Below are 13,218 nucleotides of genomic sequence, written 5' to 3'. Positions count from 1 at the left end.
ACTTTAGCTCCAGGTCAGCAGGGGGCGAGGTCCGTGTCAGACGTCCAATCACAAGCAACACAAACATGGACGCTTGCAATGATTCTCCTGGAGTCATAAATCATTTCTGGATTCTAGTCAGCTTTGGTGACACAGCAGAGGCGTGTCGCTTCGCACAAACTGTTTCCCATCGACCGGCATTGGCCCACTAATGAATTTTATGTCATGCGTTTGCTCTGACAGCGCTCTCCCTGTTTCACATGTTACGTGACATTTAAAGTAGGCGCTGGCCGCGGCTTGTAAAGAGTCTGAATTCAGGCGGGTGACATGATTTGTACGGGTGCTTAAAGGCCTACTGAAATGAATTTTTTTTTATTTAAACGGGGATAGCAGATCTATTCTATGTGTCATACTTGATCATTTCGCGATATTGCCATATTTTTGCTGAAAGGATTTAGTATAGAACAACGACGATAAAGATTGCAACTTTTGGTATCTGATAAAAAAAAGGCTTGCACCTACCGGAAGTAGCGTGACGTAGTCAGTTGAACATATACGCAAAGTTCCCTATTGTTTACAATGATGGCCGCATGAAGTGAGAGAGATTCGGACCGAGAAAGCGACAATTTCCCCATTAATTTGAGCGAGGATGAAAGATTTGTGGATGAGTAAAGTGCAAGTGAAGGACTAGTGGGGAGTTGAAGCTATTCAGATAGGGAAGATGCTGTGAGAGCCGGGGGTGACCTGATATTCAGCTGGGAATGACTACAACAGTAAATAAACACAAGACATATATATACTCTATTAGCCACAACACAACCAGGCTTATATTTAATATGCCACAAATTAATCCTGCATAAAAACACCTGCGTGTTTGTTATGCTAGCTAGTAGCTCCTCTGCTAGCTCCTAGCTCCATAGAACACGCCAATACAATTCAAACACCTGATCAACACACACAATCACTCAGCCCAAAAGACCGTTTACCTAACCCAAGGTTCATAAAGCTCATATATTTTTAAAAAGTTACGTACGTGACGCGCACATACGGTCAAGTTATCGAATGTTTAGCAGCCAAGGCTGCATACTCACGGTACCTGATATTCAGCTGGGAATGACTACAACAGTAAATAAACACAAGACATATATATACTCTATTAGCCACAACACAACCAGGCTTATATTTAATATGCCACAAATTAATCCTGCATAATAACACCTGCATGTTTGTTATGCTAGCTCCTAGCTCCTCTGCTAGCTCCTAGCTCCATAGAACACGCCAATACAATTCAAACACCTGATCAACACACACAATCACTCAGCCCAAAAGACCGTTCACCTAACCCAAGGTTCATAAAGCTTATATATTTTTAAAAAGTTACGTACGTGACGCGCACGTATGGTACGGTACGTGTTATGCTAGCTCCTAGCTCCTCTGCTAGCTCCTAGCTCCATAGAACACGCCAATACAATTCAAACACATGATCAACACACACAATCACTCAGCCCAAAAGACAGTTCACCTAACCCAAGGTTCATAAAGCTTATATATTTTTAAAAAGTCACGTACATACGCAAAAAAAAGCCAAAGCTGCATACTCACAGTAGCACGTCTGCGTCTTTGTCATCCAAATCAAAGTAATCCTGGTAAGAGTCTGTGTTGTCCCAGTTCTCTACAGGCGTCTGTGTATCCAAGTCAAAAGTCCTCCTGGTTAGAGTCTCTGTTATCCGAGTTCTTCCATCTTGACTGCATCTTTCGGGAATGTAAACAAAGAAGCGCCGGCTGTGTACTGTTGTGGCTGACTACGTTCGAAAAATACGTCCATTTCGCACCGACAACTTTCTTCTTTGCTTGCTCGGCTTCCTTCTCCATAATGCAATGAACATGATTGAAACAGATTCACGAACACAGATGTCCAGAATACTGTGGAATTATGAAATGAAAACAGAGCTTTTTCGTATTGGCTTCAATGTGGAAGGCATACCCGTGTTCGCCGGTCTACGTCACGCGCATACGTCATCCTCAGAGGCGTTTCGAACCGGAAGTTTAGCGGCAAATTTAAAATGTCACTTTATAAGTTAACCCGGCCGTATTGGCATGTGTTATAATGTTAAGATTTCATCATTGATATATAAACTATCAGACTGCGTGGTCGGTAGTAGTGGGTTTCAGTAGGCCTTTAACTAGTAATGAGTACCCTTAATAATTACTTTTACATACGTTACAGCGCAGTTACAGATGTGTTTACTGTAACGTGGCACGCTACTTTTGATGTGGTTGTATGTCAACAAGACAGAAGCACAACAAATCTAATGCTGGAAGTAACTTTTTACTTATTTTCACAATACAGAAATGAACTTGGTATCGAATAGGAAGAGGCAACATCACACAGCAAACACTACATGGAAGTACACACACACAAACCTCTACTACTAGTACACTGCAAAAACTGAAATCTAAGTAAGATTATATATCTCAAATAAGGGTGATATTTGCTTATTTTCTGTCTGATAAGATAATTCTTCTCACTAAGTAGAGTTTATGTTAGAGTGTTTTACTTGTTTTAAGGGTTTTGGTCCTAAATGATCTCAGTAAGATATTACAGCTTGTTGCTGAGATTTTATGACCTATATTGAGTAAAACATGCTTGAAACTAGAATATCAACTGATACACAGCTGTGTCATCAACACTCACAAGTATAAAACTACTTTTTTAAAGTAATAATTTCTTATTTCAATAGAAGATTTATGACAGTTTAGTTGTATTTGTAGAATGTTTATGACAGTTTAGTTGTATTTGTAGAATGTTTATGACAGTTTAGTTGTATTTGTGGAAGATTTGATAGGTTAGTTGTAATTGTAGAAGATTTATGACAGTTTAGTTGTATTTATAGAATATTTATGACAGTTTAGTTGTATTTGTAGAAGATTTATGATAGTTGAGTTGTATTTGTGGAAGATTTATGACAGTTTAGTTGTATTTGTAGAATATTTATGACAATTTGTTAGCATGAAAAAAAAAATCACGACTTTGACAAAATTAAAGTTAAAGTACCAATGATTGTCACACACACTAGGTGTGGCGAAATTGTGTCTCATATTAAAACAGATGACAGCCAAATGGACTTTGCTGTTTTATTTTCAATAAAACAATAGAAAATACGTACTCGTATAGTAGTACAGCTGTTATTAGTGAGGATAGACTTATTTTAAGGTATTTTTGGGTTCATTGAGGTTTGCTAATTTTACTTGTTTTGGAAAGTCTTGACAAGCCACATTTTCTTGTTCTATTGGCAGATAATTTTGCTTAGTTCAAATAAAATACCCCTAATTTTTGTATTTTTTTTTTCTTGTTTTTGAACACTGACTTTTTGCAGTGTAGGAGGGAGTAAGAAACGTACAATCCTACAATACCCCGTGTGTGCCAGATATTTAAAGTTGTTTTAAGTAACGCATTAATTACTTTCCCTAGTATTTAATTACATGTATTGAAGAGTAATTCTGTTCGTAGTTCAATTACAATCAACAATTACAATTGAAAGTAACGAGTAACTATAATTAATGATCACATTTTTCAGACTATAGCGCGCACCAGTTAATAAGTCGCACCCACTAAATTTTAGAAAAAAAATGTGTTTCCATATATTAGCCGCGCCGGACTGTAAGCTGCAGATGTATACGTTATGAAATGAGTTATTTAGGCAGAAATATTTTGTAAATGTTTATTTTACATACATTAAATGTTTCCAAACGGTGTCTGAAACACGGCAGTAAAACGGCTAATCAAACAAAAGAGAAGTCATCGTCATGGACCCACTAGCTGCGGAAGCTAGCTCTCCAATCAGCTAAACAGACTCAATAACTCCACGGTGACGTCTTGGTGAATTTACTGAGGAATTTGTGAAACTGAAACAATACAAAAAGAATGCCATTGCAAGTTAATAGTTTTTAGTTTATGTTATGAAAATTGACAACGGAAATACAGTGGATTGGACCAATAATCACGATATTTATTACTAGGACTTACCATGACGTTAGTTTATTTGCACAACCAGGTCTTTGTAGTTATATTTAGGCATAGCTACCACAAAAGAACACAAACTAATGCAATATCTTGTCCTTTTTACGTTTAATTCTGCTTCCTAACACTACTAATATAGTAGAGAATAAACCTGATTGCATCACAGAAAGTTTCTCAAACAAATCAAATGTTCAAACATTTTACAAAGTGATCCCTGCAGACACAAGCATGGTCAGATTGTGTTCCACAAGATGATAAAAGTGACATTTTTAAGAGCCATTTCCTTTGACGCACTTTCGTTTTTGAACGACTCCTTTACAGACTCGATGAAAGCGCTTTCCTATGTCTCTATTTCAACGACTGGAACACCCAAGAACAGAACAGCAATACAGCATTTTCTGCTCAAACTCTACACTCACTCTCACTTGATTTATTGTTACGCTCAAGCTGCTTGACCATCATGGAAATTGAGCTGCTAAGAAGTAAAACGGACGTGACGTCCTATGCATCCCAGCAATTTAGTGTTTTTGCTCAGTGAAGAAAAATCCATAAATTAGTCGCACCGTTTTATAAGCCGCATGTTGCAAAGCGTAGGAAAAAAGTATTTTATACTTTATATCCGGATTTATGGTATTTTTTTTAAAGTAATTTTCCGAGCACTGCTCATGAACCTCCTGAGGACTGACTTATGTGCCTCGTAGTTATGTAAACACGACAAAGTGTCATGGCCGCCACATGGTCTTGCTATTTTGCAGATCCGTACGTGAAGATCCACCTGATGCAGAACGGCAAGAGGCTGAAGAAGAAGAAGACCACCATCAAGAAGAACACGCTTAACCCGTACTACAACGAGTCCTTCAGCTTCGAGGTCCCCTTCGAACAAATCCAGGTACACTTTTTTTTCTTTTTCTTTCTCTTTTTCAATCAAAGGAAAGCATCACAAAGAGATGCAGGGCAGTTTGATATGAAAACAAACACTAAACATATGCATCTACAAAAACAATTTTAAACCATAGAACAGGGGTGCTCATTACGTCGATCGCGAGCTACCGGGCGATCGCGGAGGGTGTGTCAGTCGATCGCCAGCCAGGCATTAAAAAAAATAGTCCTAAAAATGAGCGATCATAAATCTTCACTATGACGTCACTTTCGTCACTTGATTGACATTCACGGCACCCGAGGGTCTTCTGAGATGACGCTAGCTGCTGCCAGCTCATTATTAAGAAAAAATTACAGACAGGAAGGCGAGAAACACTTTTTATTTCAACAGACTCTGGCGCCACACATGTCGTCAAAACTCCAAAGACCGACTGCACAGTTGCACAATAAAAGCGCTGCTTCATCCTGCCTGCGCTAACAAAATAAGAGTCTCAGAAAGCTGGCGTGCACAAGCTAGCAAGCTACGGAGTTTGCCGACAATGTATTTCTTGTAAAGTGTATACAAAGGAGTACGGAAGCTGGACAAATAAGACGCCAAAAATCAACCACTTTCATGTGGTATTGGACAGAAAGGAGGACTTTTTTTCTCCTCCATTTGAAAATGCGGACGTTATCAGCACCACTGTCTGATTCCTATCAATGCAAGTCATCAGAATCAGGTAATACACCAACTTATATTCTTGTCTTCATGAAAGAAAGGAATCTATATGTGTTAAACATGCTTGCATTATCTTTAAACACCTTTAACTTGTTAACAATATTAACTATATGTGTTAAACATGCTTGCATTATCTTTAAACACCTTTAACTTGTTAACAATATGAACTATATGTGTTAAACATGCTTGTATTATCATTAAACACCTTTAACTTATTAACAATAATAACTATATGTGTTAAACATGCTTGTATTATCATTAAACACCTTTAAATTGTTAACAATATTAACTATATGTGATAAGCATGCTTGCATTATCTTTAAGCACCTTTAACTTGTTAACAGTATTAACTATATGTATTAAACATTCTTGTATTATCATTAAACACTTTTAATTTATTAACTATATGTGTTAAACATGCTTGCATTATCATTAAACACATTTAACTTGTTAACAAAAACATATATTTCATAAATAAGTAAATATAAATTATATATATGAATGAGGTAGATCCCCGCGACTTGATCAATTGAAAAGTAGCTCGCCTGCAGAAAAAGTGTGAGCACCCCTGGAATAGAAGATATTGTTTAAAATAAGTGCTGTCCCAAGATTGGAGCAACACTGCCCTCTCAGGGGAACAAAGGTAATTCAGGTCCTCTTCTCTGTTCATTAAGTGTGATTTTTTTTTTTTTTTTTGTGATAAAACGTGTCAGACACTTCCTGCTCACGCTTTGTTTGGTTTGCAAAGATTTCAACAAAACTCCACTTTTGTCCGCCATCAAAAGTGCTTAGTCGTGTCGTTTGCAACAGAGACAGCAATTTTCACTGACAGCAGCCAAAAAATGACTTTACAAGAGAAGTGTAGATGCAAAATACATTCTTTATCCTTGTTTCTGCTCGTGCTTTCATCACACATCAGACCAAAGGGTTGGTTTTGGCACAGGTCGATCGCTTCCTCGTCCAATTCCGGGGCAATGGCACCTATCAAATACACAGTAATGAAAACACAGTTTTTCTACTAACTGTACTGTACTTGCTGCTTACTTAAAAAAATAATATTTAGCAATTTAATCTTAAAATACGGGACGACTCCGTATTATAAGGGACGGGTGGCAACCGTATACACTCACCTTTCACTATTTGAGTAACCTTTGTTCTTCCATTTGCGTACTGGCGAGCGATCTCTGAATCCGGGAACATATCCTTCACGGATTTGTTGAAAACATCCGCAAATGAGAACGGGATGTTTCTTGTAGCAATCAGCATAGCCATCTTTGTCTCGGCATAGGTTACACCCTCGGGTCTTCATTTAGCAAGGTGGCCCATAATACTGGGCTGGGACCGGTGCTGCGTTGCCGCGGCGTTGTGCTTCTCTGACCGTTCATGAGTGACTATATCCGTTCGGCCACCGTGTTCAATGGAGAAGTCTGGGGCCGTACTTATCAAGCTTCTTAGAGTGCCATTTTACACTTAAGTCCTGAGAATTTGCGAAATTTAGTCCTACTCTCAAACTTAAGAATAAAAGCTTTTTATCAACGTTCTTAAGTCTAAGAATCACTCCTACTCTCCACGATATTTAAGAGACCTTCAGAGGTGTCTTAAGTGGTTAGGAGTTGCCAGCAGGGGATGGCACTGAGGCGAGAGAGACGTGCGCGAACGTTCAGGGAGCGGAACGATGTCCTGGATTTGTTTGATGACGAGCAGCTGATCAAACGGTATCGTTTAGACAGAGCGGGTATTATTTTTGTCACAGATTTAATACTTTTCGATTCCTTGTTGATTTCTGCATGTGGCTGCAGTGGGCTAGTATATATAGAGCCACCCACACCAGTTTCAAATTAGTTGCCTAATTAATGAATTGGAAAGAAAATTTTATGAGAGTAGCGTATGTGTGTGGCCGTGAGGTGAGTGACGTCAGTGAGTGTGTGGGCGAGAGAAGAGAGGGAGCGGTAGCGTGAATGCCGGCGGGGACTAGTTTGTTTTGTATTATTTTGTAGTTTATTGTCAAAATATACACTCCCATTGTCCACTTAAATATTTCCAAGATATTTCTTTATTCTTAGACAACGGATTCCCTTCCCTGATTGGTCATTTCTATGGACACAGAAATGACGTCACCTAAAATTCCGTTTACGGCACATAGTAATGTCGTAATTCAGCTCTGAGTGTGACACTTAAGATTCAGTCCTACACTTCGCTGAAAGTGTGAGTAAGACGCTTGATAACTAACTTTTAAGTGCAGCTTTCAGCGAAGAATTTATTTACTCTTAAGTCAACTCTTAGCAGACTTCTTAGGAGTAATTCTAAGAAGCTTGATAAGTACGGCCCCTGATCTACAAAATTCTTCTCCTTCGAACTGTCCTGGATGAACTGAAATTATTTTTTCCAATCATTTTGGAACTTGCAAGCGTACTTCTTCTTACTCGTCGTCTTCTGTTCTGATTGCCGCGCTTGACTTCGAGGTGTAACCGTTATTATTGTCCGTCCGGAAACGGCGCCCAGTGAAGGATGGTGTAGCAATATTGTTGTCCGGGTGGAAATTTGTGAGAAATTTGTGAGAATGGTGGCCCCGGGAGATTTTCGGGAGGGGCACTGAAATTCGGGACTCTCCCGGGAAAATCGTGAGGGTTGGCAAGTATGTCGCATGTACGCTGCTAATTGGACTCTTTCATCCTCAACGTTTGAACTGCATCCTGGCTTTTTAAGCAATCCTTACATTTTAATCGTCTCTGAGGATGTGTGGTAATCACGCGCCGCTAATTGGCCTTTTGCTCGTTACCGCGCCTTTTCACCAGGTTATGTTTTGATATCACATCTTTGAAAACGGAAATAAGGCATGCAGGTTATCAGTAAGAGACTGTGGTTGCCTAGGTAACCCTCCATTATACAGTCTTAAGATTGCTTGAAATCCAGAGGAGGTTAAGCATCATTTATGCTTCTGAGTTTTGGCGCCAGTTTACACTCCAGGATTGCCAAAATGATGCACAGCCTTGCAAACTTTGTCCAATCCCCGCACAATTGAGGGGGGCATTGGTATCATGCAGGACCATGTTTCAAACCCCGCATTGAAAAGCTGTGCACTACAAAGCGTGCTCATTGCAGCCATTAATCCTGACTTCCTCATTTTGATCAAAATAAAATCAGCACAAATAGTTGTATTCTATTTAGTTTTTTTGTTAGTGTTTTTTATATTAGGTTTTAAAAGTAATGTTGCTGATCAATTTGAATTAATTATCATGTATTACGTTAATTGAATTGTATTTTTCAGTATCGAATGGTTCGAGTCAGTCAAAAAAAAATTTTTTTAAAGACTTTTTTTTTAAATTTCAGGCAAATTGATGCACTTTAAATATTTTCTGTTACAGACTAATAAACAATGGTAATAAAGTAATTTTTTTGTTTTCCTTGTATTTATTTCTTTTTCAATGTTGTTTTCTTTAATGCTAATAAGGATACTGTGTGATGCAGAGGTGTACTTATAACAATTTTAATAGACAAATGATACTATTATACCTTAGCCGACACCTTCTTCTCTGATCTGATGTCGTTGTGTCGTTTGTAATTAAGGGCTATATAAATAAACTTTGATTTGATTTTAATCTGATTTCGGATCAACATTTGCAATAAAAGTGAGTGATGCAACCCATTTTGATGATTTCCAGCTGCAGCAACACTCCCTTTCACTCTTTACTCACTGGCGACAAAAAAAAGCTAACTTGCTAATTAAAAGTGGCCGAGTGTTTCTTAGACTTAGACAAACTTTAATGATCCACAAGGGAAATGGTTCCACACAGTAGCTCAGTTACAAAGGATGGAAAGGATAGTAAGTAAGTTAAGTACATTTTATTTATAAAGCGCTTTTCACAGATAAAATCACAAAGCGCTGTACAAAACATAGGTAAAGTAAAACAACAATTACATTTAAAACAACAGGGGCAACATCATAAAAAGATGCACAAAAAGAGGGCAAAAACAAAAGGTATAAAGTAGACAAAAAATGTACCAAAGTAGCAATATAAATATAACATGTACATATTATATACACAGTATATAATATATACAATATATAACAAATCCCAATTACCATGTACAATATTACAGTATATGTAACAGCTGCAGCAAAAAAAAGGGCAGCATAAAAAAAGAGTAGATCCAGCAGAAAATATAGATAATAAACAAAGCCTCTCAGCAGAGAACTGTGCATCAGAACCCCGACCATGAAACCACGGCATAATCCAAGCTTTAGTCCTGTGTTGCAGTACCGTTTTTGTTCCTCCTGGGGCGCCAGTGAGACGTGAAACACTACCCAGGAAGTGACTGCTACCTCGCTTCTCCCAACCCGCAGAAAGTGCAAGTGGTGATCACGGTTCTGGACTACGACAAAATCGGCAAGAACGACGCCATCGGCAAAGTCTTCGTGGGCCTCAACAGCTCGGGCACGGAGCTGCGCCACTGGTCCGACATGCTGGCCAACCCGCGGAGACCCATCGCCCAGTGGCACGTGCTGAAGCCCGAGGAGGAAGTGGACGCCCAGCTGTCCACCAAGAAATAGGCAGGCCCCGCCCCCCCCCCCCCTCCTCCACGCTCCTGCCTTGTAGTACTTTAGCCAGTCTGTGTAAATACCTCAGTGATACATACGTGTTGGCCCCGCCCTCCTCTCTCCTCCATCTTTCGTTCCATCAGGGTCTCTTTTGGCGTTTTCCTCTGTTAGCCCCGCCCCCTTCCCGTCCCTCCCGGTCCTTCTTCCAAGCAATATGAGGTGTATAGATAGCGCATGACTGAAAGAACATGTACATATACGTATGCACACACCATGATTTCTAGTTGACGTGTTTCTATGTCGTTTCCTAATCTGTGCATATCTGGCTGTTTTTAATCCGATTTTAAAGCATATAAAGCACCGCCAACGTTACGTGAAGCCAGGATTTCAAATATAACCGATCTTCTTCTTCTTCTTCTTCTTCTTCTTGCGACGATACGACCGCATTCCACCAGATGACAAAAACAAGGTAAAGGAGGAAGCGAGCGGACCACACAAGAAGGCCATTAACTGCTTGGGTTCTCCACAAGCACACGACTTCCTGTCACTTTTTTCTACTTCCCGTCGGGCGCCGTCACCTTTGACCCCGGCTCCACCCGAGTGATTAAAGCACCAAGCTGTCGCCATCGTGTCCTTAACGCTCTTCTTTCTCGCCAACAGTGCGCATCGTCTCTTTTAACGATCTTTGCTACGACCCGCTTTTTTGCCTTCCGCCAATCAATCGGAGAAAAAAGGAAAAAAAGTAGAGATGTCCGATAATATCGGACTGCCGATATTATTGGCCGATAAATGCTTTAAAATGTAATATCGGAAATTATCGTTATCGGTTTCAAAAAGTAAAATGTATGACTTTTTAAAACGCCAATAAACCTTAAAGGCACTGCCTTTGCGTGCCGGCCCAATCACATAATATCTACGGCTTTTCACACACACAAGTGAATGCAAGGCATACTTGCTCAACAGCCATACAGGTCACACTGAGGGTGTACGTATAAACAACTTTAACACTGTTACAAATACGCGCCACACTGTGAACCCACACCAAAAAAAGAATGACAAACACATTTCGGGAGAACATCCGCAACGTAACACAACATAAACACAACACAACAAATACCCAGAACTCTTGCAGCACTAACTCTTCCGGGACGCTACAATATACACTCCCCGCTGCTGTTTTGAGGCATGTTAAAAAAAAATAATGCACTTTGTGATTTCAATAATAAATATTGCAGTGCCATGTTGGCATTTTTTTCCGTAACTTGAGTTGATTTATTTTGGAAAACCTTGTTACATTGTTTAATGCATCCAGCGGGGGCATCACAACAAAATTAGGCATAATAATGTGTTAATTCCACCACTGTATATATCGGTATCGGTTGATATCGGAATCGGTAATGAAGAGTTGGACAATATCGGAATATCGGCAAAAAAGCCATTATCGGACATCTCTAAAAAAAAGTATTTCCGGCTAATTGAAACACTGCCAGGTGCTCGTCGGGCAGCGCCGCCATGTTTTACTGCCACTTGTTCTGCTGACATGGCCGCCGATTTGCACTCTTCTCTGTTCGCTTCTTCTGCGTTGTCGTCCACACCGCCGGGCTTCTCGAAGCGTTCTCGCGTTTACTTCAGTTCCTGCCGTGCCTCATCTTCCTGTCGCCGTTGTTTGGGGAATGAGCCGGCGGCGGTTCTTTAAAGACTTAATTGGCGCCTGAAGGCGAAGCGAGCGTGGGAGTTAATGGTCCGCGGCGTCCTTTACTACGCCTCCAATTAGGGAACCCACGGAATCTGCGAGGAAGCGCTCGCCGGCTTGAGGAGGACTTTGTAGATGTTTTCAATGTTCTTGTGTAGTTGATATAATGAACAAGCTACTTGTCATTCCATCCCAGCGTTGTGTGTCACTGTGATGCCGTGTGTGCGTAGACGCGTAGACTTCTGACTAGCTAGCGCAAGCAGTCTGTTCCGTAGTGATGTCGTGGCGTTTGACGCCATTTTCCCACCCTCCGAGAGCGAGAGCACTGTGCAATATGTACGTGTGTGTGCGTGGGTGTGTGCGCGTGTGTGTGCGTGCGTGTGTGTGTTCAGGCCGTCGTCTTCGCCACAACAGAAAACTGGAACTGGAGTCTAGATTCCAGAGGGCCGAGGAAGCAGCACACGTCGATTTCCTGTTTGTTTTTCTTCTCGCACACTGATTCCAGCACGGGAAGTTTCAGGGAGTGAAAGACCCTTAAAGGCAGTGTACATATTTACATAAAGCTCTCTAATGTATATGTAGAATAAATATCAAGTGATAATATATGATATATTAGCCATCATCCCTCTTCTTTTCTATTTGACATTACAACGTTGAATGTACAGTACGGACTGTGTTGGTGTTACTTTTCAAGTGATGTACTTTGCACTTTTATTTTGTAAAAAAAAAAAAAAAAAAAAGAGTCTATTACTTTTCTTTTTTTTTTTTTTTTTTTTTACTTCCTTTGGATCATTTTGAGTGCAGCTGCATTCTCTGCCCCTTTTGACTCGACCGAGAGCAGCAAAGTGTGAGAGACAATTGGTTGAAATATTCAAAATGTGCACAAATGAGGGGACGCAGGGACGGACTGGCAGTGCAGGACCTCTTGTGTGTGGTGGTGGGGGGGGATACCAAAATAAAAGCCATTTAACTGCACTGCAACACAAAGCTCCTCTTCTGACAATTCCCTACCAAAGTATGCACGGAAAAACTTAGCAACATTCCCTGTCGAGCTCCAAATTCCTGCCAAGCTGCCCTTTGGGAAAGCAAAGCTGTGTAAAGTGTAGAAGGATCCTAGTTGCCTTTGTGTGTATCAACTGCCTGCTTGACTTTTTGCTGTTCTGTAAACTTGTAAAACTCTTTGGGCTCTTTTCTCCCACCGTCGTCATCACGATTTGCCATGTTCAACCTTCATTTTGGATTGTTTTTTTTCTTTTCTACATTCTTTTGACCATGTTTTCCAGTTGCGTTACACTTTGTGTAGTGATTCACGCTGTGGAGTTTTCTGACTGTTGTTATATAACTTCATATACACAAATGATCAATAAAAATGTTTTATTTCCTGTTGA

At 40.1% G+C, this 13,218-nt stretch overlaps 1 protein-coding gene across 5 annotated transcripts in view; it reads left to right on the top strand.

The window, feature by feature from the left end:
* The window catches only part of syt1a (synaptotagmin Ia), a 222,534-nt gene extending 209,316 nt beyond the window's left edge, over positions 1-13,218 (top strand). For all 5 annotated transcript variants that reach the window (XM_062064689.1, XM_062064690.1, XM_062064688.1 and 2 more), the window contains 2 exons: positions 4,756-4,889; positions 9,943-13,218. In XM_062064689.1, the coding sequence (XP_061920673.1) occupies positions 4,756-4,889; positions 9,943-10,149 (341 nt within the window). In that variant the 3' untranslated portion in view covers positions 10,150-13,218. The remainder of the gene's footprint in view (positions 1-4,755; positions 4,890-9,942) is intronic.

Source organism: Entelurus aequoreus, linkage group LG12 (assembly GCF_033978785.1).
Source record: "Entelurus aequoreus isolate RoL-2023_Sb linkage group LG12, RoL_Eaeq_v1.1, whole genome shotgun sequence".
NCBI lineage: Eukaryota > Metazoa > Chordata > Actinopteri > Syngnathiformes > Syngnathidae > Entelurus > Entelurus aequoreus.
The sequence above is the reverse complement of the archived record's forward strand: the minus strand, read 5'-3'. Positions and strand labels throughout refer to the sequence as shown.